This window comes from Eptesicus fuscus, chromosome 21 (genome assembly GCF_027574615.1).
Source record: "Eptesicus fuscus isolate TK198812 chromosome 21, DD_ASM_mEF_20220401, whole genome shotgun sequence".
Taxonomy (NCBI): Eukaryota; Metazoa; Chordata; class Mammalia; order Chiroptera; family Vespertilionidae; genus Eptesicus; species Eptesicus fuscus.
The window spans coordinates 48691150-48714826 of NC_072493.1; the positions used below are offsets into that span (position 1 = coordinate 48691150).

The 23677-nt window shown below is 62.6% G+C and overlaps 3 protein-coding genes across 8 annotated transcripts in view; all 3 read right to left on the minus strand.

The window, feature by feature from the left end:
- Nucleotides 1–23677, minus strand: part of LOC114229990 (patr class I histocompatibility antigen, B-2 alpha chain-like) — a 41350-nt gene that overhangs the window by 10397 nt on the left and 7276 nt on the right. The window lies entirely within an intron of this gene.
- On the minus strand, nt 3128–6342 carry LOC103304222 (BOLA class I histocompatibility antigen, alpha chain BL3-7-like). 3 transcript variants are annotated; one of them, XM_054711179.1, is made up of 8 exons: nt 6217–6342; nt 5816–6100; nt 5312–5587; nt 4447–4722; nt 4221–4325; nt 3760–3792; nt 3581–3628; nt 3130–3435 (listed from the first exon to the last, which is right to left on the minus strand). In XM_054711179.1, exons 1-8 carry the CDS (start codon nt 6287–6289, stop codon nt 3431–3433), a joined length of 1101 nt encoding a protein of 366 aa, XP_054567154.1. In that variant the 5' UTR covers nt 6290–6342; the 3' UTR covers nt 3130–3430. The 3 variants fall into 3 exon arrangements, with proteins under 3 accessions (XP_054567153.1, XP_054567152.1, XP_054567154.1); XM_054711178.1 differs by lacking the exon at nt 4221–4325 and having other exon boundaries at nt 3128–3435; nt 6217–6340; XM_054711177.1 differs by lacking the exon at nt 3760–3792 and having other exon boundaries at nt 3129–3435; nt 6217–6339.
- LOC114229502 (saoe class I histocompatibility antigen, A alpha chain-like) lies at nt 14190–17369 on the minus strand. 4 transcript variants are annotated; one of them, XM_054711167.1, is made up of 8 exons: nt 17279–17369; nt 16878–17162; nt 16384–16659; nt 15515–15790; nt 15288–15392; nt 14829–14861; nt 14650–14697; nt 14190–14504 (listed from the first exon to the last, which is right to left on the minus strand). In XM_054711167.1, the coding sequence occupies exons 1-8, from the start codon at nt 17349–17351 to the stop codon at nt 14500–14502; spliced, it is 1101 nt and encodes a 366-aa protein (XP_054567142.1). In that variant the 5' UTR covers nt 17352–17369; the 3' UTR covers nt 14190–14499. The 4 variants fall into 4 exon arrangements, with proteins under 4 accessions (XP_054567142.1, XP_054567141.1, XP_054567140.1 ...); XM_054711166.1 differs by having other exon boundaries at nt 14829–14864; XM_054711165.1 differs by having other exon boundaries at nt 16878–17192.

Below are 23677 nucleotides of genomic sequence, written 5' to 3' on the forward strand. Positions count from 1 at the left end.
AGCCCCCGGGGAGGCTGGTGCAGCGGGGGGCTCTGGTCCCGGCTCTCGCTCCCCAATGTGTGACCTGGAGCCCAGCAGCACCAGCACCAGCCGGGTCACTAACGCCGCAGCCCCTGCATCTCGCTCCATAGCCAGGCGACCCCGCGCACAGGCCCAGACTCCCTGGTCTCCGCCCAGAACCGGACTGGGCGCTAGGGGTGGGGCTGAGGAGACATTCTCCTTCCTGTCCCTCCTGCAGCCCCTGCTCCCTGGGGCCCAGCCACGCTCCAGGCTGTGACTGTCCTGTCTGCCCCCCCCCCACACTTCCTCCAGCCTGACCTTCCTCCTAAAGGCCCCCACACTCAGCGTCCAGCGCCCGGACTCCCCCATCACCTCCCTCCAGGGGGAGGCCTGGCAGGCTCACCGCTCCCCACAGGCCCTGCCCACCCTTCCCCCTCTGCTGACCACAAGCCCCACCTTCTACTGGCATGGCACGGCTTTGGGGTGTCCTCCTCCACTCCTGCTCCCGCCCCAGACTTACTGGGAAATGCTGGGACTCCATCTTTAGCATGGACTCGGTGTCCAACCACTTCCCTCTGTCCCCACCCCTCACATCCCAGCCAAACCAGTCTCTCCCTGGGACACGGGGAGGTGTGGGCTCCCTCCCTGCAGCCCCACTGCCCTTCCTCAGGACCCTGCTCTGCCCACAACAGCCAGCCGGACCCTTTATTTTTAAAATATATTTTTATTGATTTCAGAGAGAGGATGGGAGAGGGAGCTGGAAACATCAACGATGAGAGAGAATCCTTCATCAGCTGCCTCCTGCAGGCCCCACACTGGGGACCCAGCCCACAACCCAGGCCTGTGCCCTGACCTGGAATCAACTCAACTACAAAGGTCAACACTCAACCGCGGAGCCCCCGGCCCAGCCAGACTGGTCTTTTTCAAAGAAGGGACCACCCACATGGGTGTGAGCTCAGAACTCTCAGTCACACTCCCCCTCGTGCCCCGCCCTCCCCGAGGGCCACGGAGCGGATCCTCCCCCTGCGCTCTGCTCCGGCCTCACTGGCCTCAGGCTGCTCCCACCACGGACCGGACCCACTCCCTGCCCAGTGCGTCTGCTGAGGCCTCCCCGCCTGGAGAGAACTTGCCCCCTCACACTCCTGGATACACGCCCAGCACCTCCTCATCTCTCCTCAGTCCCCTTCCCAGCCCCCTGCTGTGGCTCAGCAGGTGAGCATCAGCCTGGGAACGAGGAGGTCATGGTTCGATTCCTGGTCAGGGCACAGGCCCGGGTTGTGAGCTCAACCCCCATGGGGTCGGGTTGGGGGCATGTGGGAAGCAGCCATCTCTCATCATTGATGCTCCTCTCTCCCTCTCCCTCTCCCTCTCCCTCCATCTCTGAAACCAATTAAAATATTCTGTAAGAAGTGCCCTTCCCAACCAGGCCCCTGCTGACCCCCCACATGGCAATACCCTCCTCTCCCAGCCTCTTTGCTCAGTGGAGAGTGCGGCCCTCGGACTGAAGGTCACAGGCTGTATCCGGTCAAGGGCATGGACCTCGGTGCCGGCTCCATGGGATCCCCGTGCTGGAGGCGACAAATAGGTGCGTCTCTTACATGGATGTGTCTCTCCGTGTCTCCCCCCTCCCCCTCCTCTCTCCTTAAAAGCCAAAGGAACAATGTCCTCCCGTGAGGACAGCAAACAAACAAAGCCCTCTCCCCTCCCCCACCCCCCACAGGGGACCCCTCTCCTCCGCGCCCCCACCGTCCAGCACAGACCCTCCTGGCTCTGGGGAAGAGGCAGCTGGTCTCTGTGCCATAGAACCTGCCCCTGTGAGGCCGCAGCGGGGCCTGCGCTCAGCGCCCTGAGGGGGAGCCCCCCACTCCCTGGGCCTCACAGCCCTTGTGGGGTCAATGGAAGGTGAGACCTTCCACCGGCAAGTGGGTGTGACACGGTGACCCTGAGCATTTCCACAGGAAGCCCATGGTGATGAGGGGACACAGAGCTGTTCAGACATGAAGCCGTGGACACTCCGTGGAGGACGCACAGCGTCAGCAGAGCGTTCACGTACAGAGGAAACCACAGCCCCGGGGCCGGTGTATGTCGCTGTCAGAATCACTGTGGGGTCAGGGCCGGCCTGAGGTCCCTCCAAGGTCCGTGTGCCCCAGAGGGAACAGCAGCTGTCACAGGGTCACCAAGTCCTGGCTGAGGGGTCACCGTCACAGAACCCGCCCTGTTCCCGACACAGAGACCTCATGGCTGTGGCCCCGGCACAGCTGTCCTGGGGCGGCTGGGGCTCAGGGTGCCTCCCGGGGCCCTCACTCACCTGCACGTCCACAGCGCTGCTCCCCCAAACCTCCAGCAGCCTCTCTCCCCACATCCGGGTCCCACTGGGCTCAGCACTGGAGGGAAGGACGGGAGAGAGGGCGGCGGGCAGAGCACAGTCCCAGCAGGAACTGACCTCAGAGGGGGAATCCGCTCCTGCTAAATCCTCGGAGGCTCAGGGAGAGACGGAGGAACAGCCAGGCCCAGAAGGAGGCAAGAGCAGGAGGAGCCTGAACACCCACCTCCAATGAGGGCTCCTGTGTGCAGGGACCTGGGCCTGTGGGACAGTGACAGGCGACCTGCCTCCTGTGTCTGTCAGACGGGGACGCCCAGAGAATGAGACCAGGACTCACACCCAAGAACAGGAACAGGCCTCACACCCACCACAGCAAAGAAACACCAAACACCCAGGAGGGGAGGGTGGAGGGCGGAGGGCGGAGGGCGGGCCCAGGCTGACCTGCCTCAGGAAGCTCGCTGTCCAGGGTCCTGGAGAGGCGCTGCATTAGGACCCGGGACAAGGCCTGGGGGATGGGAGTCCCTGTGAGGGCCAGGGATTCCCCCTCTGAGGTCAGTTCCTGCTGGGACTGTGCTCTGCCTGCCGCCTTCTCTCTGGTCCTTCCCTCCAGTACTGAGCCCAGAGGGACCTGGATGTGGGGAGAGGCTGCTGTTGGTTTAGGGGCGCAGCGCTGTGGAAGTGCAGGTGCAGTGAGGGCCCCGGGAGGCACTGAGCACTGACCAGGCACAGGCCCCGACCAAACTCCGACCTCACAGCCCCTCCTGTCCCACCTGTGACAGGTCCAGAATACACACGGTTCTGGAAAGTTCTTGGTGCTTCAATTTATTACCCTCAGAGTTTAGGAGCTTCAACTTTAATTAACCCCCAAGCATTCTTGGCAAGAAATGAACAAGCAGAGTCACATCAAGTATCTCATTTCAATTCAGAGCAGGAAGTTGCGGCTCAGAGCACCTGGGAGTGAGGAGAGTGATGGGAGGGCCAAACCCACCTCTGCTGACAGGAAAGTGTGGGGATCAGGGCAGGGCCAGCCCCCCATCAGAGGTTCCTGAGTCAGGAAGTGGGAGCGTGGACACACCTTCCATCACTCAGTCCCCACAGGGCAGCTCCTCACGCTGTGGAGGACAATCATCATGAGCAGATCCAGGGCAGTGGCTGGAACTGGTGACATTCTCAAACCCACTTCATGCTCACAGTGTCCCACAGACCCCCCACTGCCCAGGCCTCCCTCTGCCCACCCCTCCCCACGGCAGGTCTCACCTTTAACAGCCGAGAGAGACACATCAGAGCCCTGGGCGCTGTCACTGCCTGGGGGGGACACAGCAGGACGGGGTCAGAGCCCCAGGACAGGAGACTAAGGAGGAACTATGGGGGAGGGGTCACCCATGGCTCCCGTCTGCACTGTCACAGGGACTCAGGGGTCAGCCCTCCATACTCACTGGCAGCCTGAGTGTAGCTCCCTCCTTTTCCACCTGCGGGAAGAAAACATCCCGTGAGAGACCAGGGAGGAGGCAGGGCCAGGAGGTCCTAAGGAAGCCCTAGTCCTGGGCCCCAGAGAAGTTTCCAGAACCGTGTGTACAGACCCAGGACAGGACCAGGAAACCTGAGGGAAGTGCATGGGTGGGGACTGGACGCACCGCCCTCCTGGAGGTCTGTGCTCAGCAGGGACCTGCCCTCTGACCTGGGGCTGCTGGGAACGGGGTCCCACCACCAGCATCATCAGGGGATAAGTGGGTCCCTCAATTCCCACGGGCCTCACTGAGGAGTAAGTGTGAGCACAGAGCCCCACACTGGCCATCACACGCGTGGGGACGGCGCTTCCCGTGAATGAGGCGGAACACATGTCTACCTGGGCTTGAACCCCCAGTGGGACAGACACTCAGACCCCACCCCTGCCCACCTGAGCGCCTCCTCCCCCACATCACAGCTCCAGCCACAGCTCCCAGCAGAACCAGGCCCCCAGCGATGCCCAGGAGGATGGAGATGAAGGTGTGAGCAGGCGGCTCTGGGGGGAGAAGGGAAGGGAGGGTGAGGGCCCTGACCCCAGGCCTTAGCCCCGACCCCACTGAGTCCCCCAGGGCCCCGGCTGCCCTGAGAAGAGGCTCTGTGCCCACGGCCCTCCTCACCCCATCTCAGGGTCAGGGGCTCGGGCAGCCCCTCGTGCTGCACATGGCACGTGTATCTCTGCTCCTCTCCACGGGGCACCCCCACGGCCGCCCACTTCTGGAAGGTGCCGTCCCCCGCAGGCCTGGTCTCCACCAGCTCCATGTCCTGGGTCTGGTCCTCCCCGTCACGCTGCCAGGTCAGGCTGATGTCCGCAGGGTAGAAGCCCCGCGCCCAGCACCTCAGGGTGACCTCACGGTCGGAGACGGGGTGGTGGGTCACGTGTGACTTTGGAGGGACTGAGGGGAGAAAATGCAGGAACTTTGCATCCGCCATGGGACACTCCAGCAGCGCCCATGTGACCATCCTGAGAGTGGACAGACACCTGGGTGGGGGAGGGAGCACACAGCACACACACCATCCTGGACAGAGGCCCCTGGAAGGACCTCCTAGTCTTTAGAAAGTTCTAGACTCAGAGGACACAGCCCAGGGCAGGAGGCAGGTCCCTGAGGGGAGAAAAGGGATTTGTGGTCCTGACCTGGGTGGAGGCCACGTGACTCAGAAAAGCTGGGGTCAGGCCTCAGACACAGGGGGTGGGGGGCAGCGCACAAGGCCTGAGAGAGAAGGTTCCCGTGGGTCCCAGAGCCCCTGCAGGGTCCACGGGAACCGCTGATGGGTTATGTCAGGGGGTCTCCCTGCACCCCAGGAGAGCCTGCACCCCTACCTGTCCCTGAGAGGAGGAGGGGTCCCTCTGGTATCCGGCCATGGACATCCAGGGGGGCTCCCTCCCTGACCCCAAGGAGGGGTGTCTGACACTGACCCCCTGTCCTGTCTCCTTGTAGAAGCCCCAGCCCCGGGGAGAGGGGGTGGCCCCAGGGCCCCTGGTACCTGCGCGCAGCAGGGTCTCCTTCTCTTTTTCCAGGTAAAGGCGGAGCCACTTCACACAGTCCCCCTCCACTAAGTTCCTTGCACGCTCTGCCTCACCGACACGTTCTAATTTGCTCTTGGAGATCTGAGCCGCCATGTCGGCCGCGGTCCAGGAGGTCAGGTCCTCGTTCAGGGCGATGTAGTCGGTACCGTCGTAGGCGTATTGCCAGTACCCGCGGAGGAGGCGGCCGTCGGGTCCCAAGTCGCAGCCATACATGAACTGGATGGAGTGAGACCCTGACCCCGCCCCGGACCAAGGTCAGCCCCGCCCCGAGGTCAGCCCCGCCCCGAGGGGAAGTGAATCTAAAACTGAAAGTGAAATCGGGTCACAGTCCCCACGGGCTCCTCCCGGGTGGGGGCCGGGCGGGTGCCGCCGCCTCGGGGTGACGCTTGTACCCAGACCCTCGGGGCGGCCCCGGCCCGTCCGTGGGGAGGGGGGTGGTGACGGGCCCGGCGGCGGCTCACCGTCCTCGCTCTGGTTGTAGTAGCCGCGCAGGTCCTGCAGGTCCACTCGGAGAATTTGTGAGTGGGTCTTGGCCATCTGCGTGTAACGGTCCCAAAACTCCGGGTCCTCCTGCTCCACCCACGGCTGCTGCATCCACGGCGCCCCCGGCTCCATCCTCCCACTCGCGGCGTCACTGTCGAACCGCAGGAACTGCGTGTCGTCCACGTAGCCGACGGAGATGTACCGGGGCTCCCCGCGGCCGGGCCGGGACCAGATGGTGCTGAAATAGCTCAGGGAGTGGGGGCCTGGGGGGCGGACGGGGGGCAGGGTCGGGGCTGGACACGCGCCTTCCCGGGCCCGCGCCCCCGCCGGGTCCCCTCGCTCCTCCCCGCACAGCCGCCCCCTCCGACCCCGCACTCACCGGCCCGGCTGGGGGTCAGGACCAGCGCCCCCGAGAGCAGCAGGAGGAGGGTGGGGGGCCTCAGGACCCGCATCCTCGGCGTCGGGGGGGACCCTCTGAGTCCGGGCGCTTCCGCGGAGGAGTTACAACCGGGGGTGGGGGGCCTCGGGGACGCTGATTGGCTGCTCTGGAACCCGCTCAGCCAATGGGAGTGAGGAGTGGGGCCGCGTCACGAGTATCCAGGACGGAGGCGCCACACAGATTGGGAGAGGAGAAGTGAAACCAGGGCGCTGGGTGGTCCCCACCACGGAGCTGCCCGCACCCCCCCCCCCCCCAGGACCTTGTCTCCTCTGAGACCCGAGCGCAGGCCTGGGCCCTGGTCTCGGTCCTGACCCTCCTTCTGCGCGGAGCTCCCGTCACACGGTCCCCGAGGCCTGGCCCCCAGTGAAAGGTTTGCGACGCAGGAAACAAGACACAGAGTCCAGGCCGTGGAAAGGGGGGAGGTTTTAATCTTGCGCTCCCGGGCGAAACTCACTGGTCCGAGAGTGGGCCAGGGGAGTTCGCACCAAAACGGGGGCTTAGGTACTTCCTTTATACAGCTGTTTAGTGAGGGGAGGGTGGAGGGCAGGAGAGGTGTGGAATTCCTGCCTCAGGCAGGGGTCTGGAAGGCGCCAGTTATCTCTGTCCCCATCTACCTTGTGGATGCTTGCATGGCTGTGGTCTTTCCCCCTGCCTCCACCTAACACCCAGGAGGGGCCGCCTGGCCTGTTCCCGCCAACAGAATCCTGAGAAAAGGAACCTGCTCCGGCACCTGTCCCGGTCCCCGCCCCCAGGACCTGGGCCTGTGGGTCCCAGCCCAGTGCAGCTGCCCCGTTAGTGCCGGGCCTCCGGGTCGGGGCGGCATGCTGCCTCGGGAGCTCCCGGAAGCCCGGCTGCAGCCACTCTGGCCTGGCGCCCGCCTCCCCGTGGCCCAGAGGCCCAGGAACCCAGAGCAGGGCCCGGCACCCCCTCTGGGCAGGCCCTGCACACGCAGACGCCCCGGGCTGCTGGGGAGCAGGTGTGGGCGAGGCGTGCCCCTCCAGGCGGCCGGCACGCTGGGCCTGCGGCTGTGCTGGCACCGGAGGCGGGAAGGGCTGGGGCTCCTGCCCCAAGCGGCTCTCAGCCCCGTCCCTGCCCGGCCGCTGGGCCCCGGGCCGCTGGCGCACCTGCCCGGCCTGCACCCTCGCGCCCCAGGGCTCCCAGCCCCTCCGGCCCCTGTTTGGCACTGAGTGACCCACGGAGACCCCGCTCCTCCCCTGCCCGGCCCGGTCCGGGGACCCGCCAGGCCATCAGCGCTCCAGCCCAGGCGGGGAGGCCGCTGAAAGGGACAAACTACTGCCTCCAAAAGGAGAGACAAAGGAACAGGAGGCGGCGGGCACGGGCAGCCCGGACACCGGCCCTGGGCAGCGGCCGCAGCAGGAGCTGGGCCTGGAGGCGGCGGGTGGGGGCGGGGTGCTGGCTGGGAGCTGAGGGCCTGCGGGAGGGGCACCGCCCGTGGGGTTATGGCACGTGTGGGGGTCTGACGGTGAGGCGGCCACAGCCGGGAGGGGCCGAGGCGGGGCGGGGTGAGCGGGAGGCAGGGACACGGGCACCTGTCACAGGGCGATGGGCCCCGGTCCACGCCCCCCCCCCCCCCCGGGTTCCCCTGCGAATAGGGCCGCCCCGGGAACAGGGCCTGGGGGACCCGCCGGCACCCCAGTTTGAGGTCAGCTACAAGCCAGCGGGTCCCTGTGCGCCCCGGGGGGCGGCTGCCTCCTGTGCCCAGGCCCGGCCCGCAGGGGGCGCTGCCGGCTCTGCCTCCGTCTCCGCTGCTGCCGCTGAGCCCCGGGGGTGCGGGCTGTGTCCCCGGTGTATTCTGGGCCCTTCTGCTCCGGGTCCCCCTCCGCACATCCTCCGGGAAGAGGCCCCCCCGCATTGGCTGCGAGGCCGAGTCCGGGACCCGCCCCCTAAACGCGGGCAGGACGCGGCCGGGCAGGTCCAGGTGCGGGCTCCCCGCGGAGGGAACTGGGCGCCGCCCCAGGCGGGCCCCTGGGTCCTGGGCTGCAGCGGGCGCAGAGGGTCCCCGAGTCACCTTCCGGCCCGGAGCCCACAGAGGCGGCCTGAGCCTCGGGGTGCCTCTGCCGTGGGGGGGGGGTCCCCCCTGCCCAGCGGCTGCCCTCACCCCCGCCCCCCCGCAGCCCGAGGCCCCACGTCCCCAGCGCCGCTGCCGCCCGCGGGTCCGCAGGGTCCTCAGGGACCGGGCCTCCCTGTGGCCGGGCCGCTGGACCCGCAGCCCCCGCGGTCGCAGGCGGCTCCGCTGCAGGGGGACCTCGGCCTTGAGCCCCAGGGGAGGCCGGCGGGGGCGGCGCTCCGGAGCCTCCTCTCCCGCTGCCGGGCGGCCCGGGGCGGGCACCTGGGCTCCGGGCACAGCTCGCTCCCCTCTGGGTGCGTCCGCCCCGGGAGAGCCTGTCTGCCGAGTCCTCACGTCCAGGCTCCTTCTGTGCACGGCCCGCGGCCCGGGTCCCATCCCCGGCGCCCGCGGCCCAGCCCGGCCTCCCCCCAAAGGCCTCGCCCTGAGGACGGGGCCCAGGAGGGGCGGACCTCCGACCTCTGACCTGAGCGCAGCAGAGGGGATGGCGCTGTCGCCCCTTCAGTCCCCGGAGAAGGACCCGTCGCCCAGGAGCCCGGCCTGGTGCTGGGGGGCTCCCTCCTGGGCCCCAACCCAAGGGGGGCCCTCCCAGGAGTGAGGTGCGGGGCCCCCGCGGGGTGGATGCTGCTGCGGGGCCTCAGCTCCTCTTCCCTTTGGGGTTCCGGTCCCCACACCTGGTTTCCTTCTCCCCCAGGGAGTGTGCGCGGGGGAGGCGGGGGAGCTGGGGCCCCGTGGCCATGAGCCCCCGTGGGTGTGAGGTCCCTGCCCCCCTCTCCCCTCTGCCTCCTGCGGCCCCTCGCCTGCGGGGCAGCCTGAGTGTGCGGAGCCCCGTTAGCGGAGGGGGCTCCCCCGGAGCTCCTGGGCCCTTAAAGCTGCTCCTGAGCCGCCGCCCTGTTGGGAGGCTCCTGTGCGGACGCCCCGCGGGAGGGACGCGGCTGCTGCGCCCGCACCTTTGGGCGCCACCAGGGGGCAGCACACCGCACCTTCACCCCAAGGCCCCGCCCCCAGGGCCCGCCTCCGGGCTGTAAAGTGGGGGTGTTTGTTTTCTCTGTAATGTGGGGGTTTGTCCCCACAACTGAAATGCCCTCCTCCTGGGTGTGCATCCGGGGACGGACTCCACACGCACCCATTTCGCAGAATCCCCCGCGTTCCGGGCTGTGAGGGAGGCCTGGCCTCTCCCTCTGTCCTCAGGACAGTTGTAAGTGCGGCCGCTTTTCCCACTGAGAACTGTGCTCAGCCGGATGCACCCCCTCTCTCAGAAAGAGGGGTGCCCCCCAGGAGCCAGAGCTGACGGCCTTGCTGAGGGGCCAGGGGCGGGTGCCCACGGGGACGGGCAGAGGGGGAGGGAGGAGGCAGGGGTGTCTCCAGCTGCGTCCCCCCAACAGGCCTCCCGCTGGGAGGCTGGAGCGAGGGCAGCGCGCGGCCCGTGGGGACCTGCTGAGGGGGTGACTGTGTGAGAGACACCCCGTCCCCATGGGGGCTCCTGCTCTCAGTCACTGACCGCGGCTCTGGGCCTCGGACCCGTCCCCTGCGCGTCCGTGGAGACGGCACCGCGCACGCAGCTTCCCGCACCCCGCCTCTGGGGACGCGGCGCCCGGGACGCGAGGAGGCCCCGCGGGGCGCAGGGCGACCAGGGCGCCTTCCCGGAGGGGGCGGCGGAGGGCCCACCCAGGACTCACCCACAGAGGTGCTGGGGGGCGCGCAGCCTCCTTGGCGGGTCCCCGGCCGCCCGACCGTCCCTCCTGGGACCCGCCAGTCCCTCCCCCCGCGGCCGGGACGCGGCCCGCAGTCCGTCCTCGGCTCCTCGGCTCCTCGGCCCCGGCCCGTCGGGGGCCGGGGGTCCCCGCGCGGAGGTCAGCGCTGGGGAGGCGGGGCCGCGGGGCGGGCTGGGCGGGAGGGGGAGTCGGGATCAGGGCGTGGCGCCGCCCTCTCCCCTCCCCCCGCAGATGTCGGATGCCCCGGGGCGCGCAGCCCCCCAGACCCGGCGCCCAGCGAGCAGCGGGGGCGGCCAGGGCGGGAGCCCTTCTGGAGACGCCCCGGGCGCCGCGGGTGGAGCTGGGACTGCGCCCGCCCCGCCGGCGGCTGAGGTTGGGCCGGTGCCCCCCGCACCCCGGTGAGCGCCCGACGCCAGCGCTGCCGCTCCTGCCCCTCGGCCCAGCCCACCGACGCCGACGCCGGGGCGGCCCCTGGCGGCGAGGAGCCTGAGTGGGGGTCGGGGTGCAGGTCGGAGTTGATGGCGGGGCTGAGGGGTCGCCAGGGGCTCCCGGAGCGGGGGCGGGGGCGGCTTGGACCCAGTTCCGCTGCCCCTTCCTGGCCCCGGGCCGCAGGCGCTCAGGAGGCAGCCCCGTCCCCGCCCCGGGCGTCAGCAGCGGCCGGTGCTCGGGGCTGGCGGTGCCCCCGCGGGAGGAGGGACGGCGAGGAGCGAGCGGTGTGGCCGCAGCCCCTGCTCTGTCCTGTGTTTATTGGCGCTGAAGGCGTGAGCACATCCCCACATGCAAGTAAGTGACACTCACATGCGATGGTACACACACATACATGCACACACATACACACACATATACGCACACAGACATTAACATATATATATATATATATATATATATATATAGAGAGAGAGAGAGAGAGAGAGAGAGAGAGAGAGAGAGAGAAAGAGAGAAAGAGGGAGAGAGGTTAATTCTCACTGGAGGATGTTTTCCCAGTGACTTTCTCTCTTTAGAGAGAGCACAAGGGAGGGAGGAGGAGAGGGAGAGAGGGAGGGATCACAAGGGAGGGAGGAGGAGAGGGAGAGAGGGAGGCAGCACCATGTGTGAGAGACACACCCATTGGCTGCCTTGCACTCGGGAGGAGTCTGCAGCCCAGGCACGTGGGTCCTGCGTGTCCCACTGTGCGCACCAGGAGAGCGGGGTTTTCATTTGTTTCTTTCCTTAAAGATGTTTAGAGAGAGAGGAAGGGAGAGGGAGCGGGAGAGGGAGATAGAAACATGGATGGGCTGCCCCCTGCAGGCCCCCGACTGAGGATGGAGTCAGACACCAGGGCATGTGCCCTCGTAGGGAATGGAACCTGGGCCTCCCGGTGCGTGGGCCACCCTCACCCATGAGCCACAGCGGCAGGCTGGACAGAGGGTGTTCTGTCTTCATTACATAAGCAGCAGGCGGGCAGGAAGCCCGGAGCAGAGGCCTCACTACTTGTTAGTGTTGGATGAATGGATGGATGGATGGATGGATGGATGGACGGATGGATGGATGAATGAATGAATGGATGGATGGATGGATGGATGGATGGATTGGTGAATGAATGAATGAATGAATGGGTGGATGGATGGATGGATGGATGGATGGATTGGTGAATGCGGGGACCAGGTTCCTTACTGCTGACCTGAGACAGGAAGGAAGGTTGACTCTGTGCATGGGGAGTCCGGGACGTCTCCGAATAGAGCCACTTTACCCCTAATCAGATCTCCACCAGCCGCTGCGGGATTATCGGTGATGAGGCAATTGTCCAGATGGTCTTGAGGAGCAGCTGAAGGACGGGCAGGAACAGCCTGTGCTCCCTGTGGACGGTCTGAGTTCCGAGTCACAGCTGTTCTCTGGGGTGAACTGAAACCCACCCTCCTCCTCCATTCATTGTACAGTCACACCCATCCCCCCTCCATTCATTGTACAGTCACACCCCATTTCCACGGGGGCCCCGTCCTCAGGGCTCCCCTGCTCCCACCGTCAGGCTGACACCAGGATGGGCGCAGGCTGAGCCTCTCCCCTGGGTCAGGAAGCTGGTCCCTCCCTGATGGAACCGCCACGGTCCTTCCTACGGGGCCCAGGGATGTTCGGCCTGGAGCCTGTCCCCTGTGAGCTGTGCTGACGCTGCTCAGAGTCCTGGGATCCCTAATGTCCACGCGGCCCCACAGGAGACCATGATGTGCTTCCTTAGCCACCCAGAGTCCTGCGCTTTGGTGACTCACTGTATAACCACTAGCTCTCCTCCCCCTCCGCATTCCCTTCCCCTTTCTTCTTGTTCTCCCTCCTCTTCCTCTTCTTCCTCCACTTCTGCTTCTGCTTCTTTTTTTGAGGTTTTACCCTGGAAAGAATTATTCTTGACATACAAACAGGATTTAGAGAAAGTAATAATTAGGACAGACAGAGAGATACCCTCAGAATCTAAAAGTGAGAAAGAACCAGAACAAATGGGAAATTGGGTGAAATAACAAAAATAAAAATTTAAAAATATTAGAAAAAATGAAGGATCACATGCCCAGAAAGACATGGACAAATCCCAGTTATACAGTGGATTTTCACAGGGTGAGGGTGCGATCAACAACACTCACAGAACATTCCAGTCCTCAGCGGACACTCTTCAGTTTTATTTGTTCATAACCTACCCCAGCCCGACTCACTAAGATTTTGGTTTTTGCACCACAGGTGAGTTCCATCAGCTTTTGAGGGAAGGAATGTCACAGGGGCCTCCTCCCTGCACCTGCTCTCTCTCCACATCATGTCCCCCCTCCTCGCACTGGCTCTTGTGGTCGTAGGGTATCCACTCTCAGGGCTGCAGGGTTCTGTCCTATGAACACACACTTCTCCGCTACTGCTCATGTGCATTTGTCTTATATGCAGATTTTGCAAATTGTGCAGCAATGAACAAATTCTTCATACGTTTTGAGTGTCTTCATATGTATGAGTGTCTACTGGGGATATAACCAGGAGTGGAATTGCTGGGGCATTGGGTGTGGTGAGTACTGCCAAATGCTTTATGTATCGACTGCTGCCAACGCATTTTCAAAGTATTTGAAACGACTTCCTCTCCCACCAGGAATACATGACAGATACAATGATTCCAACTTCGTGCTAACAATTGACTTTGTCTCACTCTTTCATTTTTGCTCTCCTGGGAGGTGGGCACCAATATCACATTGTGGCTGAACGTGAGTTTCCCCTCTGACTAAACTGTTGGGCAATTTCCATCAATGTGTGGACCATGTACCATCCTCACCAGGAGGATGGACTGGACTCTTGTTCATGAGGGGGTGGACTCTAGTAAGGTGCCAGCGTCCTTAACTACTGGGGCACTTTGGCTATTAATGGATCTGTGGGCAGAGACCTGTGGGATGAGAGAATGTGCCTGGTCTTTGCCCCTGGCTCCTGGCACTGAGCCCCTAAACCCTGGGCACCTCCTGAGTGACAGGTGTCTTTGGGACGCTGATGAGGTGGCTCTTGGCTGAGGGGCCTGGAGGCTTCAGGGTGGGGGATGGTCCCCAGAAAGACCAAGCTGGTCAGAGGGCTGGAACGTTCCGGCCCTAGAAGGAGGCGGAGCAGGAGGAGCCTGAACACCCATCTCTCCTCACCACAGAGTCCTGGGTGCAGGGACCCTGGGCCTGCGGGGCACTGACGGCAAAAATGAGCCCCGATACTGTCAGACGGGGACGCCCAGAGAATGAGACCACAACTCCCACATGGAAACAGTAACAGGCATAGTGTCCACAAGAGCAAAGAAGCAACGAACACCCAGAAGATGGGTGCTGGGCACATCCAGGCCGAGCCCAGGCTGACCTGCCCCAGGAAGCTCGCTGTCCAGGGTCCTGGAGATGCGCTGCATTAGGACAGGAGATAAGGCCTCCTACATGTCTGAGTTCCTGTGACCACAGGTCCTGGTGGGACTGCGTTCTACTGAAGGGACAAGGTCAGAAGAGCAGAGAGGTGACCTGGCCGAGGAGTGACCACGTCAAAGCCCACGATGCACTGAGCACCTCCTGGGCACAGGCCCGGACTATGCTCAGTCTTCCAAACCTCTCCTGTCCACACCGGGGACAGCTCAGCACAGCAAACACATGAGCTCTGGAAAGTTCTTGGTGTTTAATTTATTTCCTCTCAAAATTTAGAGTCTTCTCCTTTAATTTACCCACCAACCCCTCTTGGCAAGAAATGAACAAAGTTACCCCCAGAACCTAATTTCAATGCGGAAGGAACAGCTTGCAGCTCAGAGCATAAGGAAGTGAAGACAGCGATAGTGAGGGCCCAGCCCGCATCTGCAGGACCAGAAAATGTGGGAGCAGGGCGGGGCCAGCCCCCCCATCAGAGGTTCCTGAGTCAGGAAGTGGGAGCGTGGACACACCTTCCATCACTCAGTCCCCACAAGGCAGCTCCTCACGCTGTGGAGGACAATCATCATGAGCAGATCCAGGGCAGTGGCTGGAACTGGTGACATTCTCAAACCCACTTCATGCTCACAGTGCCCCACAGACTCCCCACCGCCCAGGCCTCCCTCTGCCCACCCCTCCCCACGGCAGGTCTCACCTTTAGAGGCCCAGAGAGACACATCAGAGCCCTGGGCGCTGTCACCGCCTGTGTGGGGACACACCAGGACGGGGTCAGAGCCCAGGACAGGAGACTAAGGAGGAACTATGGGGGAGGGGTCACCATGGGCTCCCTTCTGCACTGTCACGGGGACTCAGGGGTCACCCCTCCATACTCACTGGCAGCCTTAGCGCAGCTCCCTCCTTTTCCACCTGCTGGAAGAAAACATCCCGTGAGAGACCAGGGAGGAGGCAGGGCCAGGAGGTCCTAAAGGGAGCCCTAGTCCTTAGCCCGGAGAAGTTTCCAGAACCCTGTGTACAGACCCACGGCAGGACCAGGAAACCTGAGGGAAGTACACGTGTGGGGATGGACCCACCGCCCGCCTGGAGGTTTGTGCTCAGCAGGGACCTGCCCTCTGACCTGGGGCTGCTGGGAACGGGGTCTCACCAGCAGCATCATCAGGGGATAAGTGGTCCCTCATTCCCCACGGGCCTCACTGAGGAGTAAGTGTGAGCACAGAGCCCCACACTGGCTATCACACGCATGGGGACGGCACTTCCCGTGAATGAGGCGGGACACACAACTACCTGGGCTTGAACCCCCAGTGGGACAGACACTCAGACCCCACCCCTGCCCACCTGAGCGCCTCCTCCCCCACATCACAGCTCCAGCCACAGCTCCCAGCAGAACCAGGCCCCCAGCGATGCCCAGGATGATGGAGATGAAGGTCTGAGGAGGCGGCTCTGGGGGGAGAAGGGAAGGGAGGGTGAGGGCCCTGACCCCAGGCCTCAGCCCCGACCCCACTGAGGTCCCCCAGGGCCCCTGTTGCCCTGAGAAGGGGCTCTGTGCCCACGGCCCTCCTCACCCCATCTCAGGGTCAGGGGCTCGGGCAGCCCCTCGTGCTGCACATGGCACGTGTATCTCTGCTCCTCGCCAGGGGGCACCTCCACGGCCGCCCACTTCTGGAAGGTGCCGTCCCCCGCAGGCCTGGTCTCCACCAGCTCCATGTCCTGGGTCTGGTCCTCCCCGTCACGCTGCCAGGTCAGGCTGATGTCCGCAGGGTAGAAGCCCCGCGCCCAGCACCTCAGGGTGACCTCACGGGCAGAGACGGGGTGGTGGGTCACGTGTGCCTTTGGAGGGTCTGAGGGGAGGGGACAAAATGCAGGAACTCTGCATCCGCCATGGGACACTCCAGCAGCGCCCATGTGACCATCCTGAGAGTGGACAGACACCTGGGTGGGGGAGGGAGCACACAGCACACACACCAGTCTGGACAGAGGCACCTGGAAGGACCTCCTAGTCTTTAGAAAGTTCTAGAATCAGAGAGACACAGCCCAGGGCAGGAGGCAGGTCTCTGAGGGGAGAAAAGGGATTTGTGGTCCTGACCTGGGTGGAGGCCACGTGACTCAGAAAAGCGGGGGTCAGGCCTCAGACACGGGGGGGGGGGGCAGTGCACAAGGCCTGAGAGAGGAGGTCCCCGTGGGTCCCAGAGCCCCTGCAGGGCTCATGGGAACCGCTGATGGGTCATTTCAGGGGATCTCCCTGCACTCCAGGAGAGCCTGCACCCCTACCTGTCCCTTAGAGGAGGGGGTCCCTCTGGAACCTGACCTGGACATCCAGGAGGACCCCCTCCCTGACCCCAAGAAGGGGTGTCTGACACTGACCCCCTGTCCTGTCTCATTGTAGGAGCCCCAGCCATTGGGAGAAGGGGGGCGGCCCCAGGGCCCCTGGTACCTGCGCGCAGCAGGGTCTCCTTCCCTTTGTCCAGGTGAATGAGGAGCCACTTCACACAGTCCCCCTCCAGGTAGCTCCTCTTTCTCTCTAACGCACTGGACGCCTCCCACTTGCGCTTTGTGATTTCAGCCGCTGCATCAGCCGCGTTCCAGGAGGTCAGGTCCTCGTTCATGGCGATGTAGTCCCTGCCGTCGTAGGCGTATTGGTGGTACGCGCGGAGGAGGCGTCCGTCGGGTCCCACATCACAGCCTCTAATCCTCTGGAAGATGTGAGACCCTGACCCCGCCCCGAGGTCAGCCCCGCACCAAGTTCAGCCCCGCCCCGCCCGCCCCGCGGGGACTGAATCTAAAACTGAGAGTGAAATCGGGTCACAGTCCCCGCGGGCACCTCCCGGGTGGGGGTCGGGCGGGTCCCGCCGTATCGGGGTGATGCTCGGACGCGACCCTGGCCCGTCCGTGGGGAGGGGAATCGTGACGGGCCCGGCGGCGGCTCACCGTCCTCGCTCTGGTTGTAGTAGCCGAGCAGGGTCTGCAGTTTCACTCGGAAACGGTGTTCTTCTCTCTTGGCTTCCAGCGTCTCCTCCTCCCAGTACTCCGGGTGCTCCCGCTCCATCCACGGCTGCTGCATCCACGGCGCCCGCGGCTCCATCCTCCCACTCGCCGCGTCGCTGTCGAACCGCACGAACTGCGTGTCGTCCACGAAGCCGACGGAGAGGTACCGGGGCTCCCCGCGGCCGGGCCGGGACACGGCGGTGCTGAAATACCTCATGGAGTGGGGGCCTGGGGGGCGGACGGGGGGCAGGGCCGGGGCTGGACACGCGCCTTCCCGGGCCCGCGCCCCCGCCGGGTCCCCTCGCTCCTCCCCGCACAGCCGCCCCCTCCGACCCCGCACTGACCGGCCCGGCTGGGGGTCAGGACCAGCGCCCCCGAGAGCAGCAGGAGGAGGGTGGGGGGCCGCAGGACCCGCATCCTTGGCGTCGGGGGACCGTCTGATCCCAGGGGCTCCTGGAGATGTCCTAACCTGGAAGCAGACAGCCAATGGGAGTGAGTAGTGCGGGTGCGTCATGCGTATCCGGGAAGGAGGACTCAGCAGGGATGTGAGATGGAGAGGGAACCCCAGGGAGAAGGGGAGCCCCAACCCTGAGCGGCTCTGCTCCAGGCTCCTCCCTGGGCTGAGACCTGAGCGCCCGGCCTGGGCCTGGGACCGGGCTGCCCTCCTCCTGCAGGGGGAGCTCTCCGCCCACTCCCCCTCAAGGAGCATCAGGCTGGGGCTCTGAGCTCCACTTCCCCCAGAACAGGGAGGGAGGCGGCCATAAAGCTGTGGCAGCTTCTGTGAGTGAACAGCAAGGGTCCCTCAGGCACAGCCCGCAGGGGCCAGGGGCGGGCTCAGGGAGTGACGTCAATCAGAGGCCCCGTCTTCACGCCCCTAGAGACCCCTGACGCCATTACCGAGGACAAGCAGGGAGACTCCAGGTTTTTAAAATCCCGGAGTCACCAAAGCCCTTTCCCTTCAGGAGCAGTGGGTGCAGCTCATGAAACTGCTGTGCAGGCCGCACGGGAGGGGCCAGTGAGCCCCGTCCCCTCAGCTCCTGCGCCTCCAGATCCGCTCCTCTTCTCACCTCCCCACTCGCTGGCTCAGGACACCGGGACCCCCCGCATTGAGTTCTCAGGACCCCGTTCCCTCATGTGTGACACGGATGGTGGCAGGACCAGGGGGAGGTCCCAGGGCAGGGGTGGGAGCTCCGGCCTCTGGACCCCACCGCTCCCACCTGGTGTCCAGGTCCCTCAGGAGTGAGCTCAGTGCCCCTGGGGACGGTGCTTCCCACCCTGCGCCTCTGCCTCCTCCTGGGAGAGGGGAACGGGGACCTGAGTGCAGAACAGAGGTGAAGGGGGTGCGCCCACCATGTGCTCTCCATGCTCACTGTGCTCACACGGCTGGGACAGGGAGCTCTCACACAGAGTTCATAGGAGGAGCAGAAGCCACGGTGACGGGAGAAGGGACTGGGCTCCATGGTGGATTGTCTGTGGCGACCTGGGATGAGAGGATAGAACATTAAAGTGTCAGATGGGAAGGACAGAGCCGGCATGTTGGGCCCGTCAAACTATTGGACAAATAGAGATGGTCTCTCCAGCAATTTCTCTCCCTTTGCTGCCTCACGTGCACAGAGCAACTCTCACTCCCACCACAGAGAGCGCGCAGAGAGGAAAGAGCCCCACCGCCCAGGGAGACGGAGACACTGCAGCCCAAGGCAGGGTTTCAGGAGGAAACACACAAGGTCCTGACATCACCGGCCAGCGTGGCTCAGTGGCTGGGCACCCCCCCATGCACCCAGGGATGGCCACTTCCGTTCCCAGTCGGGCACAGGCCTGGGGAGCAGCTCAGTCCCCAGTGGGGTGCGTTCTGGAGGCAGCAGATGTTCCTCATCAACGTTTCTCTCTCTCTCTCCCTCTGCTTCCCGCTCTCCTTACAAATCACTGAAACATACAGTGTTAGGTGGTCTGTATATCATGTTATTACACCACAGACTAGGATTCTGGGTGAATATGTGTCTGTGAGTCTGTGTGTGTGTGTGTGTGTGTGTGTGTGTGTGTGTGAAGGGACCTTATCTATGTCAGAGTTTTAAAGTTATCACCCAAATTCTACACACCAATGTCATCAGTTTTACAATGGTTTTCACACCCAAGCCTCCAGCTCGGTCAGGTCTGAGAAGAGAAGCAGACCCTCTGCACACGGTGAGCAGCTCAGTGGCCCTGGCCGTCCTACCCTTGGCTCAGATCCCAAAGGGAGCCCCGTGTTGGGTCCCTCATTGTCGGGGACTCTAGGACACAGAGAGGTGCGGGAAGCCCAGCATTGGCGGAATCCACCCTGGGACACTCCCCAGCACATGCTCCCCCCAACCCCCCAGCCAAGCAGAGCGAGCAGAAGCAGCTCAGATGCAGGTGGGGCAGCGCCTGTCCTGCCCCATGGGACGACCACCCCAGTTCCATGTCCCCTCCTGGGACCACCCTCCTGTCCTGGTTTCTGCCCTGAGGGTGGACGTGAGGAAGACCTCACGGGGCTGGTCTTTGCTCCTGAGCTCTGGGCAGGGATGTGTCATCGAGGACGAGCCGGGGGCCCTGAGTCCATAGTTACAGGGACAGGGATCCTGGACCTTTTCCTCCCACAGAGAACCATTATCTTGTCACCTGAGGCACAGGTGACACTGTCTGCAGGGAGAGTCTGGGACGTCTCCAAAGAGAAGCGACTTTATCCCCACTCACATCTCTACCCGCCCCTGCGGCGATTATTGGTAATTTGGCCATTAATGTGTCAGATAGAGAAGGGAACCCGGGGGAAGGGGAGTTCCCAGCACTCCTGAGGTGGGCCTGAGGTGAGTCACTGAGTAAGCTGGCGACGCCTCCCTGTCCTGACCAGCAGAGGGCGCGCTGACACGGATCCCATTTTGTGGGAAGCCAACCCCATGGATTCCTGCGCCCCCACCCGGTTTGAGGAAGCCAACCCCAAGCCTGTGATACCCTCTCCCAGGTCTGGTCCATCGACCTTCCTTCCTGAAGGCTGTCCTCATGGCCTCACCAGCAGCTGAAGGACGGGCAGGAACCGCCTGTGCTCCCTGTGGACCGTCTGAGTCCCGAGTCACAGCTGTTCTCTGGGGTGAACGGAAACCCACGGTTTCGCCGAAACCGGTTTCGCTCAGTGGATAGTGTCGGCCTGCGAACTCAGGGGCATGTACCTTGGTTGCGGGCACGTCCCCAGTGGGGGGTGTGCAGGAGGCAGCTGATCGATGTTTCTGACTCTCTATCGCTCTCTCTTCCTCTCTGTAAAAAATCAATAAAATATATTTTTTAAAAAAAGAAACCCACGGTTTCGTCACAGTCCTCCCCCTCCATTCATTGTAGAGTCACACCCCATTCCCACGGGGGCCCCGTCCTCAGGGCTCCCCTGCTCCCACCGTCAGGCTGACACCAGGATGGGCACAGGCTGAGCCTCTCCCCTGGGTCAGGAAGCTGGTCTCTCCCTGATGGAACCGCCACGGTCCTTCCTACGGGGCCCAGGGATGTTCGGCCTGGAGCCTGTCCCCTGTGAGCTGTGCTGACGCTGCTCAGAGTCCTGGGACCCCTAATGTCCACGCGGCCCCACAGGAGACCATGATGTGCTTCCTTACTCACCCACAGAGTCCTGCGCTTTGGTGACTCACTGTATAACCACTAGCTCTCCTCCTCCTCCGCATTGTCTTCCCCTTTCTTCTTCTTCCCCTTCCTTCTTCATTTTCGTGTTCTTGTTGTAGTTGTTGTTCTTCTTCCTCCTCCTCCTCCTTCTCCTCCTCCTCCTTTTCCCCTTCTTCTTCCAGTTCTGCTTCTTTTTTTGAGGTTTTACCCTGGAAAGAATTATCCTTGACATGCAGACAGGATTTAGGGAAATTAATAATTAGGACAGACAGAGAGATACCCTCAGAATCTAAAAGTGAGAAAGAACAACAACAAAAAAGGGAAATTGTGTGTAAAAAACAAAGATAAAAATTTTTAAATATATTTTATTGATTTTTTACAGAGAGGAAGAGAGAGGGATAAAGAGTTAGAAACATCGATGAGAGAGAAACATCGATCAGCTGCCTCCTGCACACCCCCTACTGGGGATGTGCCTGCAACCAAGGTACATGCCCTTGACCGGAATCGAACCTGGGACCCTTGAGTCCGCAGGCCGACGCTCTATCCACTGAGCCAAACCGGTTTCGGCCAAAGATAAATTTTTAATAATAGATGAAAAGATGAAGGATCACATGCGCAGAGAGACGTGGACAAATCCCATGTATACAGTGGATTTGCACAGGGTGACGGTGGGATCAACAACACTCACAGAACATTCCAGTCCTCAGCGGTCCCTCTTGAGTGTTATTTGGTCACACACTGGCTCCATCTCGACTCACTCCTCCCTAGATTTCTACTCCACAGATGACTTCCATCAACTTTTGAGGGAACAGAATGTTAAGGGTCCTCCTCTCTGCACCTGCTCTCTCTCCACATCATGTCCCCCCCTCATCCCAGTGGCTCTTGCGGTCGTAGCGTATCCACTCTCAGGGCTGCACGGTTCTGTCCTATGGACACACCACACTCCTCCTCTACTGCTCATGCGCATTTGTCTTATATACAGATTTTGCAAATTGTGTAGCTACGAGTAAGTTCTTCATATGTTCTGGCACACATATGTATGTATGTCTTTGGAGATATGACAAGGAGTTCAATTGCTGGGGCATTGGATGTACAGAGTACTGCTAAATGCTTTATGTATTGACTGCTGCCAAAGCATTTTCACAGAATTTGAAACAACTTACCCACCCACCAGGTATATATGACAGATACAATGAGGCCATACTCGTGCTAACAATTGACTTTTTCTGACTCTTTCATTTTTACTCTCCTGGGAGGTGGGCACCAATTTCACGTTATGGCTGAATGTGAGTTTCCCCTCTGACTAAACTGTTGGGCAATTTTCACAAAAACATCCTCAACAGGAGGATGGACTGGACTCTTGTTCATGAGTGAGTGGACTCTAGTAAGGTGCCAGCGTCCTTAACGAGTGGACACGTTTGCTATTAATGGATCTGTGGGCAGAGACCTGTGGGATGAGAGAAAGTGCCTGGTCTTTGCCCCTGGCTACTGGCACTGAGCCCCTAAACCCTGGGCACCTCCTGAGTGACACGTGTCTTTGGGAGGCTGATGAGATGGCTCTTGGCTGAGGGGCCTGGAGAGCGTCAGGGTGGGGGATGGTCCCCAGAAAGACCAAGCTGGTCAGAGGGCTGGAACGTTCAGGCCCTAGAAGGAGGCGGAGCAGGAGGAGCCTGAACACCCATCTCTCCTCACCACAGAGTCCTGGGTGCAGGGACCCTGGGCCTGCGGGGCACTGACGGCAAAAATGAGCCCCGATACTGTCAGACGGGGACGCCCAGAGAATGAGACCACAACTCCCACATGGAAACAGCAACAGGCATAGTGTCCACAAGAGCAAAGAAATGAACACCCAGGAGAGGAGGATGGAGAAAGGGACACAGGCCTGAGCCCAGGCTGACCTGCTCCAGGAAGGCTCGCTGTCCAGGGTCCTGGAGAGGCGCTGCATTAGGACCCGGGACAAGGCCTGGGGGATGGGAGTCCCTGTGACCACAGGTCCTGGTGGGACAGGGTTCCCCTGAGGGACAAGGTCAGAGGAGCAGAGAGGTGACCCAGCCGAGGAGTGACCACGTCAAAGCCCACGATGCACTGAGCACCCCCTGGGCACAGGCCACGACCATGATCTGTCCTCATCACTTCTCCTGTCCACACCTGGGACAGCTCAGCACAGCAAACACATGAGCTCTGGAAAGTTCTTGGTGTTTATATGTATTTCCCCTTAAAATTTAGAGTCTTCTCCTTTAATTTTCCCACCAAGCCTTCATGGCAAAAATGAACAAAGTCACCTCCAGAACCACATTTTAATGCGGAAGGAACAGGTTGTAGCGCAGAGCATGATGAAGTAAAGTCAGCGATAGTGAGGGCCCAGCCCGCCTCTGCTGGACCAGAAAGTGTGGGGAGCAGGGCGGGGCCAGCCCCCCATCAGAGGTTCCTGAGTCAGGAAGTGGGAGCGTGGACACACCTTCCATCACTCAGTCCCCACAGGGCAGCTCCTCACGCTGTGGAGGACAATCATCATGAGCAGATCCAGGGCAGTGGCTGGAACTGGTGACATTCTCAAACCCACTCCATGCTCACAGGGTCCCACAGACTCCCCACCACCCCGGCCTCCCTCTGCCCAGTTATCCCCTCTGCCCACCCCTCCCCACGGCAGGTCTCACCTTTAGAAGCCGAGAGAGACACATCAGAGCCCTGGGCGCTGTCACTGCCTGGGGGGGACACTCAGACCCCAGTTCTGCTCACCTGAGCACTTCCCCCCCATACCCCCCCCCCCGCTCCCCAACATCACAGCTGCAGCCACAGCTCCCAGCAGAACCAGGCCCCCAGCGATGCACAGGATGATGGAGATGAAGGTGTGAGGAGGCGGCTCTGGGGGGAGAAGGGAAGAGAGGGTGAGGGCCCTGACCCCAGGCCTCAGCCCCCACCCCACTGAGGTCCCCAGGGCCCCCGCTGCCCTGAGAAGAGGCTCTGTGTCCACGGCCCTCCTCACCCCATCTCAGGGTCAGGGGCTCGGGCTTCCTGGGAGCAGGTTAGAGATACGCTGACCCGGACCTGCTCCTCGAGTCCCCCCCTGACGCCACCCCGGGGCAGAGAAAAGGACAGGCCACTCCCAGCCTCACGCCCATCACTAA